Consider the following 18,384-nt stretch of genomic DNA (forward strand, 5'->3'; position numbering starts at 1 on the left):
CATCTTAAAGAGATGCACATAAATAATTTAGGGAGAATGAATAGTTCAATAGCAAAGTTTCTTTTATTCAAACAATCCCAGTATGTATATATAGAGGCAGGAATTGACAAAAGTTGAACTGTTGCCCAAAATGAACATATGATGATGGAAACATTCTAATTACATCCTTCATGATTACTGAAGGATGTTGTGCTACCACGAAAATGGGTAAATGAGTTGAATGATGGAGTTGTCAAAATTTTCAGCCTAGTAGGTTCTAGTTACAATTTCCTTTTTTTTAATCTTGCCTTTATTATTTTTTTTATAAATAATTCAAGGCAATGAACATGTCTAATAGTCCTTCCTCCTCCTGTTTCCCTCCTGTAAGCTAAACTGGGCTAAGAGAATGACTGGCCCACCTGGATTTCATGCCTAAGGCAGGACTAAAACTCACAGGTTCTAAGGTGGTTTATAATGTCTCAAATTCAGCTAAAAATCAGTAGAACAAATACAGCAATTAAAACCAGATGTGTAAAAGTTCCATGCTTAAAAAGCCTGAGAAAAGAGAAAAGTTTTAAAAACCCTCTTGAATTATTATTAAAGAAGATGGCAGGGGGGCAGCTTCCATTCCAGCAACAGGAAACAGGACCTGGGTCAAATGATGTCAGTCAACTAGTTTAGTAATGGATCCTTATCCCTTTCTCCTTTTAAAATTATTCACACCATTTCGAACGTCAGTGATTGTGAAAGCAAAACTAACTGAATTTAACACTGTGCCAAAACTAAAAGTTTCCTTCTTCTATGGAAGAGACACTATTTTCCTACCTGATTCTCAGGCCCTTTTCATGGTGTCTTCCAGAAGTGAGTTTCAGCAGGTTCTGACCAGTTCTGGAGAACCAATAGCAGAAATTTTGAGTAATTTAGAGAACCAGTAGTAAAATTCTGACTGGCCCTGCCCTCATCTATTGTCTGCCTCCTAAGTCCCAGCTGATTGGAAGGAAATGGGGATTTTGCAGTAACCTTCCCCTGAACTGGGATGGGAATGGAGATTTTACAGTATCTTTCCCCTGCCACGCCCACCAAGTCACACCCACAGAACCGGTAGTAAAAAAATTTGAAGCCCACCACCAGTGTCTTCCCTTGGAATTTAAATGAAGAGGGGGAAGCCAGAGATCCTACGGATTACTAGAGAGAGAACTGTATGTGGAAGGATAGAATATTTACCTACACTTCTGGACTACGTAATAATTAAATTAATGCAGGAGCTACCCACAAATTCTGTTTAATCAAAATGAAAAAAACTGGCAGAAGAAAAAAGAAAGTGGAATCTTTTTCTGCACAGCACTAGCTGAAACTTTTCCTGCCCACGGTGGCAAAGCACTCATTTATTTAGTCAGTCAAATTATATAATTGTTTCCTTGACATGTGATGTAGATAGTATAAAACTAAAACAACAATATAAAAAAGCAATATAAAATAAATAATTTATTCTATAACTATAATTATAAAATAAAAATAAAATAATTAAAAAAAATTATATAATGCAGATTATGTCAGAGATTATGCCTGACCAAGTGCCTGGGGAAAAAACCCTAGGCCTTACAAAAGGTGGGAGGGAGGAGCTATTTGGATCTCAGAGTAAATGCTATTCCTGAGGACAGGCACAATTGATTCAATGGTCTTTCTAATAATGTAATTTGGCTTTGCTATTTTGCAGATGTTGCTATAGGTGCTCCATTTGCAGGAGAAGACAGAAGGGGGAGGGTATTCATCTACAATGGAGAGACAAATGGGTTAAATCCTAATCCTTCCCAGATTCTCACTGGCATATGGGCCTCCCAATCTGTGCCTGCAGGATTTGGATTTACATTGAGAGGAGAATCAGACATAGATCAAAATGATTATCCAGGTAATGTTCTTCCACCAGAGGGAGATTTCTTTTCTTGGAAAATGCATTATTCTCAACCTGTTCTTTTTGGAGAACAAAGGTCAAAAATGTAGATTTGTTTTTGGGTAGAGGAGATACTTTAGTTCCATTTTTGAAATACCAACAATGGGTATATTAACATAATACACCTACATTCTTAAGAAGAAGATAAAACCATCATTATAAAGCAAAATGGATGATCAAGAATTAAGTCATTTAAGGTACTTGCCTGTTTGTAAATCCAGATTTTAAATGGTTTAAAATATGTTTTTCCTTGAAATTGAAGACTTGAGTTCTGTTGGACATGTCCATAGAGATTTCTTGTGAACAGTAAAAACATGATCTACCTTTGCCTTCCTCTGGGATGTTTTTTCAGCTTCCAGATTTGGTGTAATAGACATGTTAGTCCCTACAAGTATCCAAGTATTAACTAGATCTGACCTGCTTATGAGCTGCGGTGGTGCAGTGGTTAGAATGCAGTACAGCTACTTCTGCTGATTACCGGTTGCCAGCAGTTTGACAGTTCGGGCCTCACTGGTTCAAGGTTGACTCAGCCTTTCTCCTTCCGAGGTCAGTGAAATGAAGACCCAGATTGCTGGGGGCAATATGCTGATTCTTTAAACTGCTTAGAGAGGGCTGTAAAGCACTATGAAGTAGTATATAAGTCTAAGTGCTATTGCTATTGCTTGGTTTTTCATTGATTAGTCAAGATTGGCTGGACACTGCCATCTGCTGTGAACCAAACACATTGTACCAAATAGATACATAAAGTGAGCATAGTTTCCTAGTCCTACTAAACTCAGTGAAAACAAAAACAGTAAACTCTCAGTTTAACAAATAATTGGAGGATGGATGAATACAAATTGATTGAAAATGAGATTTTAAAATTGAAAACAAGCTATTGTACATTATAAAACTTGGTAGCATTCAAATGTTCTAGATAAAACCTTTTATGGAGTCAAAGATGGTAGGAATCATCCCAATATTTGAGAAACATGAAGTGGTGTACGACTGAAATATGCAACAAGTTTAAATTTTCAAGAACTATTAACTCATCTGATGGCTCAATACATATATCTGACTTGTAGCATGAGATGTCCACATAGAACAGAGGGAATGGTCAATATTATTGTTGGATAGAAAACAGAATGTTTTCTTCTTAATTTAGATAATTAATGTTAATGTATCCATTGTTACAGCTTTAGAATAGAATAGAATAGAATAGAATAGAATAGAATAGAATAGAATAGAATAGAATAGAATAGAATAGAATAGAATAGAAAATTTTATTAGCCAAGTGTGATTGGACACACAAGGAATTTGTCTTGGTGCATACGCTCTCAGTGTACTTGAAAGAAAAGATACATTCATCAAGAATCATAAAGTACAACACTTAATGATAGTCATAGGATACAAATAAGCAATCGAAATAATATCAATATAAATTTTAGGGTACAAGCAACAAAATTACAGTCATATAGTCATAAGTGGAAGGAGATGGTTGGTGGGGACCATGAGAAGATTAATAGTAGTGCAGACCTAGTAAATAGTTTGACAGTGTTGAGGGAATTATTTGTTTAGTAGAGTGATGGCATTCGGGAAAAAACTGTACTTGGGTCTAGTTGTTCGGTGTGCAGTGCTCTATAGCATCGTTTTGAGGGTAGGAATTGAAACAGTTTATGTCCAGGATGTGAGGGGTCTGTAAATATTTTCACAGCCCTCTTTTTGACTCATGCAGTATACATGAGGTCCTTAATGGAAGGCAGGTTGGTAGCAATTGTTTTTTCTGCATTTCTAATTATCCTCTGAAGTCTGTGTCTGTCTTGTTGGGTTGCAGAGCCAAACCAGACAGTTATAGAGGTGCAGATGACAGACTCAATAATTCCTCTGTAGAACTGTATCAGCAGCTCCTTGGGCAGTTTGAGCTTTCTGAGTTGGCACAGAAAGTGTTGTTGTGCTTTTTTGATGACATTTTTGATGTTAGCTGTCCATTTTAGATCTTGTGATATGGTAGAACCTAGAAATTTGAAAGTCTCTACTGTTGATTCTGTGTTTTCTAGTATTGTGAGAGGTGGAAGTATGGAAGGGTTTCTTCTAAAGTCTACCACCATTTCTACAGTTTTGAGTGTGTTTAGTTCCAGATTGTTCCGGTTGCACCACGAGGCTAGTTGTTCAACCTCCCGTCTGTATGCGGATTCATCATTGTCTCGAATGAGACCAATCATTGTTATGTCATCTGCGAACTTCAGTAGTTTAACAGATGGATCATTAGAGATGCAGTCATTGGTATACAGAGAGAAGAGAAGTTGGGAGAGCACACAGCCTTGGGGAGCCCCTGTGCTAATTGTACAGGTATCTGATGTGATTCTGTTTAGCTTCACCTGCTGCTTCCTGTTTGTTAGGAATGTTGTGTCAGCTATGTTGTATTGTTATCTGATTTCTCTAAAGGGGACTATAATAACATACATTGTGTATATGTTGTATTGGCTTTGTTTAATTGAAACCAATTGAATTGAGTTATAAGCCATTTGTATTTTGTACAATTAGATTAAAATAGTTGTCTCTAAACATAATCCTTTCAGATGTATTGGAAAACAATCTTTAACAAAGTCAGTCCCCACAACTCAACATCTGCACTGGTTCAAATGATAGAAGTAGTGCTCTAACACATTTGGAGGGCCCCTGGTTGGAGAAGTTTGAAGCAAAGCATATCGGGATCCTTTCATTTAAATACTGTTGCTCACAAAATTACAAAAGATTGGTTTTATGAACAGATGGCAAAGCATGGTAAAAAAAATTTATCTCTTCTATCCAAAGAGTCATTTGGATTATGAAATGATGAAATGGGTGGCATATAAATTAAATTAAATAAAATTTGTTTGCCAATTATTAGGTTGATTCAAATTGGGTTGCTTTCCAAGTTTTCTTAAAATTTTCTTTCTTTTTTGTTTTTTTCTTAAATGTTTCTACTTGAAGAATCAATATTTTACTGATGTCATCTGGTATTTCTCAGCACTGCTTTACTGCTGAAGCTTTTGGTCTTTATTTTGAAAGTGAGATTGTCCATTTTATGCAGCATTCCAATACTATTTGTATTCGAAATGCACCATTTTGATCTGATTTTATCCATTTTCCCACTACTATCACTACTTTTTTCTGAGATTAGCATATAACATACACATAACATTTCTCTGTCTTGGTCTGAGAAGGCTCCCAAGCATTTGTAGCATAACATACACAGCACAGTTGCTGTCATCCAAATCGTAGATTGTTTTGTTGGCATACGTCCCGTGTAATTAATGGGACATTGTTGGAAGAGTGTTCTGGAATATCTTTGTCTCTATGTTCTGTTAACCTACTGTGCTAATGTTTTGGGATGGTTTGTGTTTTTGGCCTGCTTTCAATGATTCTCCCCATCCTCCTTTGTTTATTTTCATCCATCTGGCTAAGGTTGTAGTTCTGTATTCTCATCTCCACTGACTTTGAAAGAGAGCAAAAAAGAAGGAAATTTGAAGTGCTTTCTTGTTCCTTCAGATCTTTACAAAGGCTTTAGAAGATGTGTTTTTGGGTGCTTTGTATTCCTACTATTATGATCAAAAAACTTTGTGAAACTAAACCAACTTCTTCCATTTTAATTGGATATCTTCTACTAATAGGGATGATGATGATAATGATGATGATGATGATGATGATAGAAGAAGTAGTAGGAAAATATAAACAGGTAATATATTGAAGCAAGCTCATCTGGTTTATCTATAAAAGTAGCAAAGGCTTTCAAAAAGCAACTGGACAATCATTTATCTGAAATGGTATACGGTCTCCTGCTCAAGCAGGGGATTGGTTTAAGAGATGTCCACGGTCCCTTCCAATTTTATCATTCTATGTTCTAGAGTGAGTGGCTGATAAAAGTCATACCAGGACATTCCCTTGGAATATTTCCACTCTCTATATAGAGCTGTCATCAATGGAAGTTGGGATCAATGGAACTTGGGATTCAGAAATATTTTACCAGATAGGTCAATCAAAGTTTTTGATCTGACAAATTGTAAACATAGAAGTGGAGACATATATGCTTAGGATAATATCACTCTTGTGATGGAATGTGCATCTGAAAAAGCAATGGAAAAGAACATTAGGACCACAGAACTTTTCCAAGGAGGAAGCAGTATATTCCAGAGAGCAATCCAAATTAAGAGATAGAGGAGGAGGAAAGAGGTTCAGGGAAGCCACACTCCATGTTTTCTCAAGATATACTAGGTAGAGCATGGGTGTCAAACTTGATTATGTCATGTGATGTATTGTGATGTTTTTTGCTTTTGTGGAGCCAGGATGGGCGTGGCCTCTGCATGATGCATCCGGCCTGTGACCACCAGTTTGACATCTTTGTAAATGGTTATAGCTTTAGTTTGATAATATTTTGTCCATTAGATTTAAGCAAATAAAGGATTGGACTCAATTGGGTTTCACTGTGTTATCTTTGGGCTTGTGCCTGGCAGCTCTTTGGTTAAAGTAATATGACTTTATCACTTTTTACACAATGAGTTGAACCACCTCCTGCATTATTGAGAAACTTGCAAAAGAAATATAGATATCCATATGTACTTATGGAAAACCTTTAGAATTTTTAGTGAATTAGCTAATACTAGAATATACTTTTCAATGACACAGTGTATTTGTACCCACCCACACATTTCTACCATATCATCCTATTTTGTTTGCTTTAAAGGATATATTAGAAGGTACTATCATAAATATAGTCTTCTTCCTTGACAAATTATCTACTTTAGTGGAGAAGGGCAATGCTGTGCATATAATCTATCTTGATTGTAGCAAAGCTTTAGGTTTCGTATGACATTCTCATTACTTGTTGTTAAAATGTTGTTTGTCTGTTACTTGGTAACATAGCTCCATATGTGGCTGGTTAACTCATTCAAAGAGTTAGCATTAATGTTAGGTGATCTGGCTGACTAGGAACAAGAAAAAGAATACAGAAAATCTTTGGACCAACTGTAGATCGAAGAAAGAATGAGAACATCCAGACTGGCAATTTGTTGTTTTATTGTTTACAGTGAAAGTTTGAGAATTAATGAAGTACATAAGGATGATGAAGACCTAATATCAATAGCAATAGCACTTAGACTTCATAGTGCTTTACAGTCTTCTCTAAGTGGTTTACAGAATATGCTGCCCCCAACAATTTAGATACTCATTTTACTGACCTTGGAAGAATGAAGGCCAAGTCAACTTGAACCAGTCAGGGTCAAACTCCTGGAGTGAGCAGTGAGTTAGTCTGCAGTACTGCATTCTAACCACTGTGCCACAACAGCTCTATTATATACTGTGAATATAATATATATATACATTTCTACCATGTCATCCGGTTTCTTTTATTGTATATTATATACTGTGTTGCTTAATATTGTAAGAGGTGATAGAATGATGTGTAATAATTCTACCACCTCTTACAATATTAGGCAATGCAGTATCAATAGTAGAGACCTTCAGGTTTCTGGGTTCTATAATCTCCCAGGACTTGAAAGGGCATCTAACATTAGAACCATCATTAAAAACACACAACAAATAATGTTATTCCTCGTCAACTCAGAAAGTCCAGACTGCCCAAGGAGCTGCTGATACAGTTCTACAGAGGAACTATTGGGTCTGTCATTTGCATCTCTATAACTGTCTGTCTGGTATAGCAACCAAACATGTATGTGTGTGTCTATATAGCTATATCTGTCTATCTATCTATCTATCTATCTATCTATCTATCTATCTATCTATCTATCTATCTATCTATCTATCTATCTATTTATCTATCTATCTATCTATCTACACACACACACAGACACACACACAAATAAACAATAATAAATCTGAAGACTTTCTTAAATTAGCCTTATCTCCTGGTCACCTCATAAGGGCAACAATATGGAAGTGGTTTGCCATTTCCATATTGGGATTTTTAAAAAAAATCTAGCCAACAGGCTGAGGATTTGTTGATTACGTCAAGTTTTAATAGGTCTAAGCCTGCCTGGCTTTTCTAATTCAACCAAGATCAATTAGCTGCTGCTACCTAGATGAACTAACAATACAAAATCAAGAGCCGTGGCTAATAGGACCTAGGAAATTAATAACAGAATAATCCATCTTCAAGAAATAGTATTCTTTATAGCTCATCCATATGTACATCAAGATGTATAGCAGGAAACCTTCCATCATTTTACCATAGTAGTAGGGGTTTTGAAAAACATAAAGTAGTAAGACAGTTTGTAAGATAAAGGCCAGGAGTTCTACAATTATCAAATTTTCATTTAGGATCATTGTTTCAGTTATGGAGTGCATTCGGGACCATTATTAAAAACAAGGGTACATACAATGAAAAAAGAAATCAAAGAAGAAATTAGAGCTGCTTCGTACAGTATCTGTTGTTGCAATCTGTTGCTAACAAGCCATGAAAGTGAAATGCTAGCAGCTGACTCATCGCAACCTGGTTCCAGTTGTCTTGCTCCTTTAAATTTATGTTATAGAAAGTGTTATATAGTTCCAGATTTTGGAAGAGCATAGTGAATAGTAGAACTGCTATAGCATAAATCCAAGTTAGCAATAAAAATGACCAATTAGCATCTTTTTAAAGTCTAGTGTACAATGGGTTTTATTATTGAGTACAGTTAAAGTAATCACTCTTTTCTTCTGTTACATCTCAAAATAATGCAAAGTGTTTACATCAAATTTATGTAACAACAAGAGCCCAGGTTAGCAAATAGATATGTTTCTTTTTTAATTTCACCCTTCCCAACAATTGTGGCTAGTACCAGAGAACAATATGTCCCTTTAGGATTATTGCTAATTTTGACCCAAAATTAGCAATACAGTCTTCCTTATCTGTACACAGTATTAGACATCTTGGCAGACTTCTGTGTTTTACAAGTGTATTATGGTGATTTAATTACTTTCTAAAAATTGAGTCATAACCATAGAAGGCAATTCTTCTAGGAAGTAGAAATGCACACATAAAATCCAAATGCAAAACCTTGTGGAATTACAGCTGTATTCTAAATGATTTTTTATAGATTTTCTCTTTTAATCAAAGCTATGAAGATTTGTTCTTATTTAGTAATAAACAAAGAGGAAATAAAAGCTGAATCTTTAAAAAATGAATTAGTATCATCTTTTTTTAAAAAAATCTTTTTCTTCAGGTTTTGCTAGAAATGATCTAGATATCTAATTTAGTAATATAATATCTTATTATGATGAAAATATTCTGCATATGTCAAACATTTTGCTTTCAGCTAGCAAATTGTTTCTCTGGTATTTTCTAGGAAGAAGTATAACAGTATTCACTAAAACATCTATTTTTAGGATAACAGTGCTGCCAAACATTCTGATAATGTAGACAGCTTGAACACTTGATTGTGATTATTTTCTTTTGCAGAATTCAAAATGTTTATAAAACTCATTAATGATTTTGGCATTCAGGATGTTTAAAGTAGTCCTTAGCCAGACCAAGCTAAAGAAGGAAATCAGTCAATTTTCTGTGGAGCTGTTCACATTTATGAAAGGCACAAAGAGACCTGTTTTGAATATTCCTAATAATTATTTTTTTTAAATATTGTTTTATTAAGTATTGTATCTTGGTTAATAGTAAGAGATGAAATTATATAAAAACAATGATGTTAAAACCAATTCAATTATATCAGCCTAAGGTCTACCGCACTGTTTATATTTTTATTATCTTCCATCCATTATTAGGTTTACAAATCTTGGTCTTAATTCTGCTCGAGCATCCAGATCTCTATTTGGGCCAACTATTAGCCATCATGGTCGTCTAGACAGTGTACCACAGAGAGACTTTTGTGGCTTGATTTCTTTGTTTGACTGAAATTATTGTTTTGGGCATGGAAAAGAGTATGCATAAGAAGTGGTATAAATAATGAAGAGGAGTAAAAAATACTCTGATACTTGAGTAGAAGCTGGGTCATTTTTTTTAATTGAAAAATGTGAGTGCTCATATGGGAATGAGAGTGAAAAGAATGTGCCTAAAATCTGAATTCAAATAAATTTAGAAAAATGAATGTTTCTGTGAATTTTAGTGTTTCCACAATATAGCTGTACATTTAGTTGTTTTATTGATTTTCATATCAATAATGTCAATTGTAATTATTATTCTATTTTCCCCCTGTTCTAAGAATGTGTATATGCATTTTTCCCACAGATCTAATTGTTGGTGCTTTTGGAGTTGGAAAGGTAGTTGTTTACAGGTATGCAATGTTAGATATTCTTACGATCTCCACCCTTAATCTTTTAATAAGAAACATACATATGTAAAATGTTTTTGACATTGCGAAACTGTTCTTTCAGAAGCCCATTCTTATAAACTATATTTGAAATAACAGAACCAAAATATTTCTGGAAAAGGTTTCTGTTTTGTAGAAACAAATCAGTTACTTTGGAATAACAGGAATAAAACTGGATTTATTGGATTTGTAAGGCTGTGTAATCATCAAAGGATGATTGTACATACAGTAATATAACAGGGACCTTTACAATCTGAAGCTGCAGTATATTTGAAAAAATTAATGAGTTATGGTATGTTGATGGTTAGCATTTAACTTGATTTTACACCATTGTGTGCATGGGAGAATTTAACTACTGCTATACTTTTCTGCTGTATTTGGGGTTTTTTAAAAATCTGCTTTCTATGCTATTATTAAGGATTATAGATTTGGAAAGGAAATGAACTCTATGCTGGTTTATCACTTTCTTTTTTAAAGTTTTCTTCTAAAAGGGTCAACAAAAAAGAGACAATTAATTCACTTATTATAGCCATGTCTGTTCCTGTTGCTCTTTCTGTGATGACCTTTCTTCTTTTTTGGCTTTTTGTCCACTTGGCTTAAGATCTGTCATATATTTTATACCATAAAACAGTCTGAAAAAATATTCCTTTTTTCTTCTATATTAATCACAGAGATGAAATGTAATAAAAAAAGCAAAACTTCTATTTATGTTTGAGAAGGAGCATTACATTGTTAAGGCAGTTTTACACACATTAAAAACCTAATCTTTTCAATTGGTAGAATGCGGCAGATATTGAATAACTTTCCCTTCTCTATATGCTTTGGTCACTCTGCATAATGTTTTTGAGTAAGCACTAGCCTGGTAGCCATAGATGTAGTAGCAAACTTAATGCACATAACTGAGCCAGTTTGAGGATGTAAGGTTCAGAAGGAGTCCCAAATGACATCTGAGAACTGCTGTACTGGCTTTTCAGAAGGTACAGTCACGCACTTCCAAATCATTTCCTGCAGACCTACAACCATACTATGGAAAGAGGAAAGTTTGAATTGTTGTAGGTGAGAATAACTCTAAACAAGGTGTCTTATCCCCTTGCCAACATCAGTAAGTGCCATCTTACTTATAGTCCAGAAGAATAGAAGCGCTACACACAGAACATATTTTTGATAGTCTGGCAAAACAGATTGTCTCTTATTATGAGAAAAACCATTCGAAATCTTGCACTGATGTAGCATCAGAAGCATCTGTCTGGACTTTCCATTCTTCCACTTTGCAATAGGGGTTCTGGATTCTCCTCCACAGAGCCAGTTCCTTCACTGCTCATGCAAGAACCATTCTGAAGAGCAATAGGAAGATAACAGTCTCCACACAGTTATAACCACAGCCAAAATGGCCAAATAAAATAACTCTGTTGTACATTCAATTTTAATTAATTTGGGTTTGAAGGCATGCCATAATATTCTTCATTTTCTTCATTTTGTATTAATTTTTAGAGTCTTATGTATCAATATATGAAAAGGATTCAGTATTACAGCTCTTGGGCTAAATAATCTTCATGGGGTATTCTTGACAATTTGAGTTTATGCTAAGATTTTGTTTGTTTGTTTAAGAAAATTTATACAACTGCATACTCCCTCATGGCATCTCTAGGCAGCTTACAGACAATAAAAACACAATGTAGAAAAAATAATAAAAATCAAAAATAACAAAATAATAATAAATAACCCCCCACCTCAGTGGGGGGTTTTCAGTGTGTTGCTGACAACACACACTCAAATCAGCCATTTAATGCAGGGGTGGGTTCTACTTACCTTTACTACCGTTTTGCAATGGGCCGCACGTGCTTTGCTCGCACAGAGGCTTCTGTACATGCACAGAAGAATTTTGATGACGTCAGGGTCAGTGGGCGAAGGCTCCTATCAGTTTTACTACCGGTTCTATAGAACTGGTGCGAACTGGGGGCAACCCACCACTGATTTAATGGGCTCCATCCCATTCTGGGTTTCCCAGGCCTGCTAACAAAACCACGTCTTCAGACTCTGATGCAAGAGTATCAGAACCAGTTTAATTTCTGGAGGGATGATGTTCCAATGGGAGGGAGCCACCATGGAGAAGGCTCTTCTTCTGGGTCCCACTAGATGTAGAGAATTATGATGTATTTTTAAATAGCGATCATGTATTTGCTTCCTTTAGCTTGAGCAAAAAAGTGGGAAGCAAAAAAAAAAGTAAAACATGAGTTTTTTAAAAATTTCAACTGGGTCATATTGTCTAGCTCAACAAGTCAGAATTGGGCTTCAGAATCCATGGTTTTTATGGATTTCACACTTGATGCCTGTACCTGGATTGCTACTGAGTTATACAATTTTTATTGTATAATCTGTTTTATTTTATAAACCTGTCTATAAAAACATCAGATATTGCTGCAGACAACTGGTTTAAAAATAATTATTTTATAATACAACATTTTAGGGTTTTTTTGTCACTCAAATGTCATTCATTGTGACATCAAACAGTGGTTTCAGGTGACTTCATGATTTACTTAATTCCATTAATCTCAAATGATCCACTCTATAAATACTTTTTGATAAAATGGTTCTCCATTGATAGAATTCAGCATATCTACAGCATATCACTGAACTCAGGTTTATATATGAGCAAATATAAATAAGATTGCACTAATTTTGTTTTATATTTTACTGTGTTAGAATTGTATAAGTAACACCCTGTGGCAAAAATTCACAAATTTTATTGGTTAACAATTCCCTTAGTATCTCAGTAATTTTTCATGGTGCCTCTAGGTTCAAAGTTTGTGTGGTGTGTGACAGATGTTGGATATCACTGTGTCATCCTGTGGATTTCTTCTGAGTTTGCTGTGGCACCCTGAGGCATTGTGGCACACAGTTGGGAACTGCAGTCTTACAATGTGGCTTTGAACTTTGTTGGAATGTGATGCATACATTTTATTTGTTTATTTGTTAAAATAAATCCCTGCTGTTTCCAATCTTAGTAACAAGAACAACCACCTTCTTCTACTGGTGCATCTTTTTCTGTAGAGTATTTGGCTAACTGCTATCAATAGAAATCAGAGAGAGATGCTATCATATGTGCAGACATGAGTGAATCATTAACATTGAAAGCAGAATTTTGTGCATCATCCCTCTAGACAGATCTGTCTCATCTTGATGTGGGTATTTTGTATACATGTCTCTGTTGGTGTTTTGAATGTTTATTGTATACAAAATGTGTAATTCATATTTTCTGTATTTCTAAATGTCATGAACATCCATAGAAATGGAAAAAAATCGCCTTTTGTCTTCTCTTTTGTGTTTTTTAAAATATGTTTTGATTTACTTTTGATTGCCTTTCAGAGCAAGACCAGTTGTGACGATAAATGCTCAGCTCTTGCTCTCCCCAGTGATTGTAAATCCAGAAAATAAAACCTGTCAGCTTCCTGATTCTATGACCTTAGTGGCCTGGTAAGTTGGAAAAAATAAAGAACTTTTTTCAGACAAGTTTTCGTGGTTTGCTTGCAAAATGATTTTTCTCATTGAGTTCTTACATTATGACCAAGCTAATTCAAAACTACACAATCTCCACATTATAGCATTGGCCAGTTTATGATCCTAGTTTGTACATTGCTTGAACAGAATCTCAAAAAAAAAAAAAATCTTATGCAAAGCAGGATGATGATGATGATGCTATACATTGAGTCGTGTCCAACTCTTGGCAAATCTGAGGGCCAATCTGAGGTCTCTCCACATGTTCCTATCTTGCATTTCTTCTTTGAGTTTTTCTATGCTCTAGCTGGTGTCAGCTGTGGAAATCCTATGATATCATTATCAGAAACTGTTTTTTAAATATTTTCCTGGAAAAATGCAACATTGAAGACACCCTCATAATGTTCAGTAAAAATTGACCATATTGTACATGCAAGCTTAAATGCAAGTCTAATGATCTGAATTCTATATTGTGCTGAATATAGCTCAATACTCCTTAGATAAGACATCATAATCAGTGCTTGATTTTTTAACCAATCAACAAACTATGGAAAGATATATCTTCGCTGAAAATATGAAGGACTATATAGTTTAATTCATTATCATTTTACACCATTGTCTATCCACTCTTCCCCATGTTTCCAACCTCTGTAGTCCTGAGCTTTCTTTTGCCAGTTGGGCCCGCGATACTTGCTGATATTGTTGTTCATCTTGTTTTAAGTCTCTTTCATGGATGCTTTTTATCGAATGTGTTCCATTCTATGACTCCCTTGGTCCATTTGCCATCAGTTCTTGCTATGTGACCAGTCCATTTCCATTTCAATTCTTTTTCTCTCTTGATGATCTTGTATACTTTCATTTGTTCTCTAATCCGTGTGCAGGGTCTTTCTATTTTATCTTGTGATGCTGAGCATGTATCTTTCCATGGATATTTGTACCACTCATAGCTTTTATATAGATTGTATAGAGTTAGTGTCTATGTTTCATCGGTATGTCAGAGCAGGTCGCACACATTGATCGAAAACTTTTCTCTTCAGGCCTAGGGGGGAGATTGTTCTTGAAAATTAGGCTTAGCTTGCCAAATGCCTGCCAACCACATTTAACATACCATTCAATTTCCTTTATTGTATCACCTTCCATTGAGATTCATTGACCAAGGTATATGTAATGGTCTACTATATCTAGTTCTTCTCCATATATTTTTTTCTTTCTTTAGTGAGTTTATTAAACATATCCTGGCTGTTTTTCAGGTTTATTTTTAAGCCAAATGGTTCTCCTGCTTCATGCAGCTCTTTTATGTTTCTTTGTAGCTCTTGTGGGCCTTGTGAGAAGAGAACAACAATATCATCTGCAAATCTTAAGTGATTTAAATAGGCACCATTGATTTTTATTCCATATTTTGCTTAGTTCAGTTTACAAATACTTCTTCAGGGCAGGCTGAGAAATATAGTTAAATTATTTGTGTTTATTTGCTTCTTTATTTACCTATCTGGAACTTACCACCTCTAAAGAAAGTAGATTGTATAAGTGTGGTATAGATATATGCTTCCTAACCATTGTATAGAATCTTCTGAAATTCTAACTTGAAGCAAGAAATATATGCATCATAACTCTGTACCAAGCTTCCCCAACCCAGTGTCCTCTAGATTTATGCTGCATAATCAGTGTAGCCTTATGGGAACTGAAATCCAACACATTTTGAAGCCAAGGAATTGGAGATGACAAAGATATAACAATGCTTAATTTATACATAGCAAGCTAAAATAATAGGAGAATCAAAATAGATGGAATGCTCATTGTAGATAGGTAGATTTACTTTTTTTGAACATGTTTATAAATTTATGTTTTATAAAACCCAAATATTTTCACACAAATAGCTATATGATTTCAAATATTTTTTTATGACATACTGGTTTCTTTTTTAATTTACAAAGAATTTAATTTGTGAGAGATTAGCTAGTTATTGCTCAATTCATTTAACCATCTCAGAATTCTTTTTTCTCTACCTCATTGGGAAGGACTCAATTACATTCTGATTTCTCCTAGCATTTTTGAATTGGATTTTATGAGAAAAAGATTGTTTAAATGTGATTTTTCTGATAGATGTATCAGTGGATGTGTTACATGTATACAATAGTTGATAGATGCTTGTAGTACACTATTACATTATAAAATACAGTGCCCTGGAGATTTAACTCTTACTATAAAAAAAATTAATGCAGTCTTCCCAAATGATTGAAGAACAGCTGCTAGTTTTTCATTCTGTAATTTTTCTCTGTAGTTGTTAAAACCTCGTGTTATACATATGCAAACAATTATTAGGGAAACTCCAAGAGACAAATATTTCCTTTACACCATGAGATAGGTTTCTGTATCTCTTAGCCAGCTGTGCAACTTGTGTAAAATGCCTTTTGATTGACATTTTAGATTAAAATGAATGAAAAATTATATGAACCATTAAAAAGGCCAAGAAATCCAAAGATCTGAATTATAATGTAAAAATAGTATCTAGTATAAAGAAACTATTTTTGAATCAGATGGAGAATTGTTATTAAAATGCATGAACTTTGTGTTCTTACCTACAGAGAAATCATTAAAAAATTATTTAAAGTTTGGATAAAATATGTAGTAAGCAGAAAGTTGAATTCAAATTAAGTTAGTGGTACTTTAGTCTTTATAGAATTTATTTATTTATTTAGCACATGGTATACGATGTCAGGAAGATCTACCTATCCTAGATCGCCTAGATTGCTAGTTCATTCTGTTTGGCACTTGTGCATCCATCCTTGATGCACTGTGGGGGGTAAACTAGCTTTACACCAATTAACTGGTGCTTGGGTTGCTGGCTCTTCGGGGCTTCTCCACCAGTCATGCCTTGCCTTTTGTCATGATGCCTTTCATCCAGCATTGACTTCCACCCTCCAACACATGAACACAGCTAGTTTTTTCTCCCACCAAACTGGCACACATTTGTCTACTTGCAATATTGCATGCTTTCGAACTACTGGGTAGGCAGGAGCCAGGGATCAAGCAATGGGAGCTCAATTTGTCTCAGGGAACCTGGCTCAAACTGTTGAAATGCACATCATTTCTGGCTGGCTATTCCAGTGTCACTAAGCCTCTGCACCACCATGTCCCCTCTGTATAGTCTGGCTAGCATTTGAATAAGGTGTTACTTTCTCTATCCCAACTCTGCTCCCATCTTCAACATTTCTGCAGGAATAGCTGTAAATCAGCAAAATGTGGCATCAATCAACTGAAGGAGCATTTCAATACTAAAGTGTACATGCTTTATCCAAAAACATACAGATAAATATATAGATAAAATCAGTGGTGAAATCTAAAATTTGTTACTACCGGTTCTGTGGGCGTGGCTTGATGGTGGTGGTGGGGTAATGTGACTGGGTGGGCGTGGCCATTTTTTTTTTTTTACTTTTAAAACCATTTTTTCTACAACCTCTTCGGCGAAGAGGTTGTAAAAAAATGCTTTCAAAAGGCTCTGACAATCCCAGCTGAGTTGCCTGATCATCAGAGAGTTTTTTAAAAACCCTCTGCTGATCAGGCAACTCAGCTAGGATCGTCAGACTTTGTATCGTCAGAGGCATTTAAAAGAAAAAAGTTTTTTTCTTTTAAATGGCTCTGACGATCCAAGCTGAGTTGCCTGATTGCAACCCTCTGCCGATCAGGCAACTCAGCTTGGATCGTCAGAGCCATTTAAAAGAAAAAAAGCCTCTGATGATCGCGCGGCTCAGCTGGGCATGGGGGGGGCAGGAATTTTTGCTACCGGTTCTCCGAACCCCCACCTCCATCACTACTGGATCGAGTGATCCAGTCCGAACCGGGAGCATTTCACCCCTGGATAAAATGTATCCTAATTACATGTACTTGAAAAATAGAAAAATAAACAGAACAATCTGTTGTAGGTATCAAAAAGTTTATATTGCCATGTTATCGTCTTATTGAAAGTAATGAGACTTAAGATAAGTATGACTACTGTTTTGTTCTGATGTCTATAGAGACACAAAACAGTTGTCCTAAATTATTAAGTTAGAATTAAACTACTATAGAATTAGTATAGTCCTATATCAGTCCTGTACCAGCCTTATCTGGTGTGTTTATTGTAAGTCATTGGATTGATTGATTGATTATTTGATCCAAAGTTAGATTATTTGTTTTTTTATATGGCCTCTATCTTATGCAACTCACAAGCAACAATATTTCCACATATGTCCCCACATATGCACAAGGAACATTACTGGGTCCCAACCTCACAGTGTCCCAAAACGTATAAGAAAAGCCAAGACCTTAAAGCTTTTTAGAAATGTAGGAGGGCAAAGCCTGATGGATCTCAAGGGGAATGGTGTTTCAAAAGCAGAATGGTTGCCAAGAAGAATGGTTGCTTTCTCGGTCCGCCTAAATGGGAGCAGATACATATTTAACATAAGGACCTGGAACACCTATATTCTATCAGATCTAGTGGAACAAATACTCTTGGGGAGAGACAATCTCTGTGTCAACAATAATCAGCTCCTTGAATCTCTCAGCCTTTCAAGGTAGATCAGACTAATCTACATACTTAAGTATAAATTGTCACATGCAATTAGCATGCCACATGCAAGTTTCTTGTTTTTACTCCTTTTTTTAACCCTTCATTTAAGAAACATTATCTTATTCATTTCTCAGAAG

The 18,384-nt window shown here is 35.2% G+C and overlaps 1 protein-coding gene across 1 annotated transcript in view; it reads left to right on the forward strand.

Moving 5' to 3' along the window:
* Positions 1-18,384, forward strand: part of ITGA8 (integrin subunit alpha 8) — a 119,612-nt gene that overhangs the window by 52,732 nt on the left and 48,496 nt on the right. Inside the window, exons 13-15 of the mRNA XM_034402551.3 lie at positions 1,697-1,888; positions 10,122-10,167; positions 13,570-13,677. Of these exons, the coding sequence (XP_034258442.2) occupies positions 1,697-1,888; positions 10,122-10,167; positions 13,570-13,677 (346 nt within the window). The remainder of the gene's footprint in view (positions 1-1,696; positions 1,889-10,121; positions 10,168-13,569; positions 13,678-18,384) is intronic.

This window comes from Pantherophis guttatus, chromosome 4, assembly GCF_059756535.1.
Source record: "Pantherophis guttatus breed Tessera chromosome 4, ASM5975653v1, whole genome shotgun sequence".
Lineage (NCBI taxonomy): Eukaryota > Metazoa > Chordata > Lepidosauria > Squamata > Colubridae > Pantherophis > Pantherophis guttatus.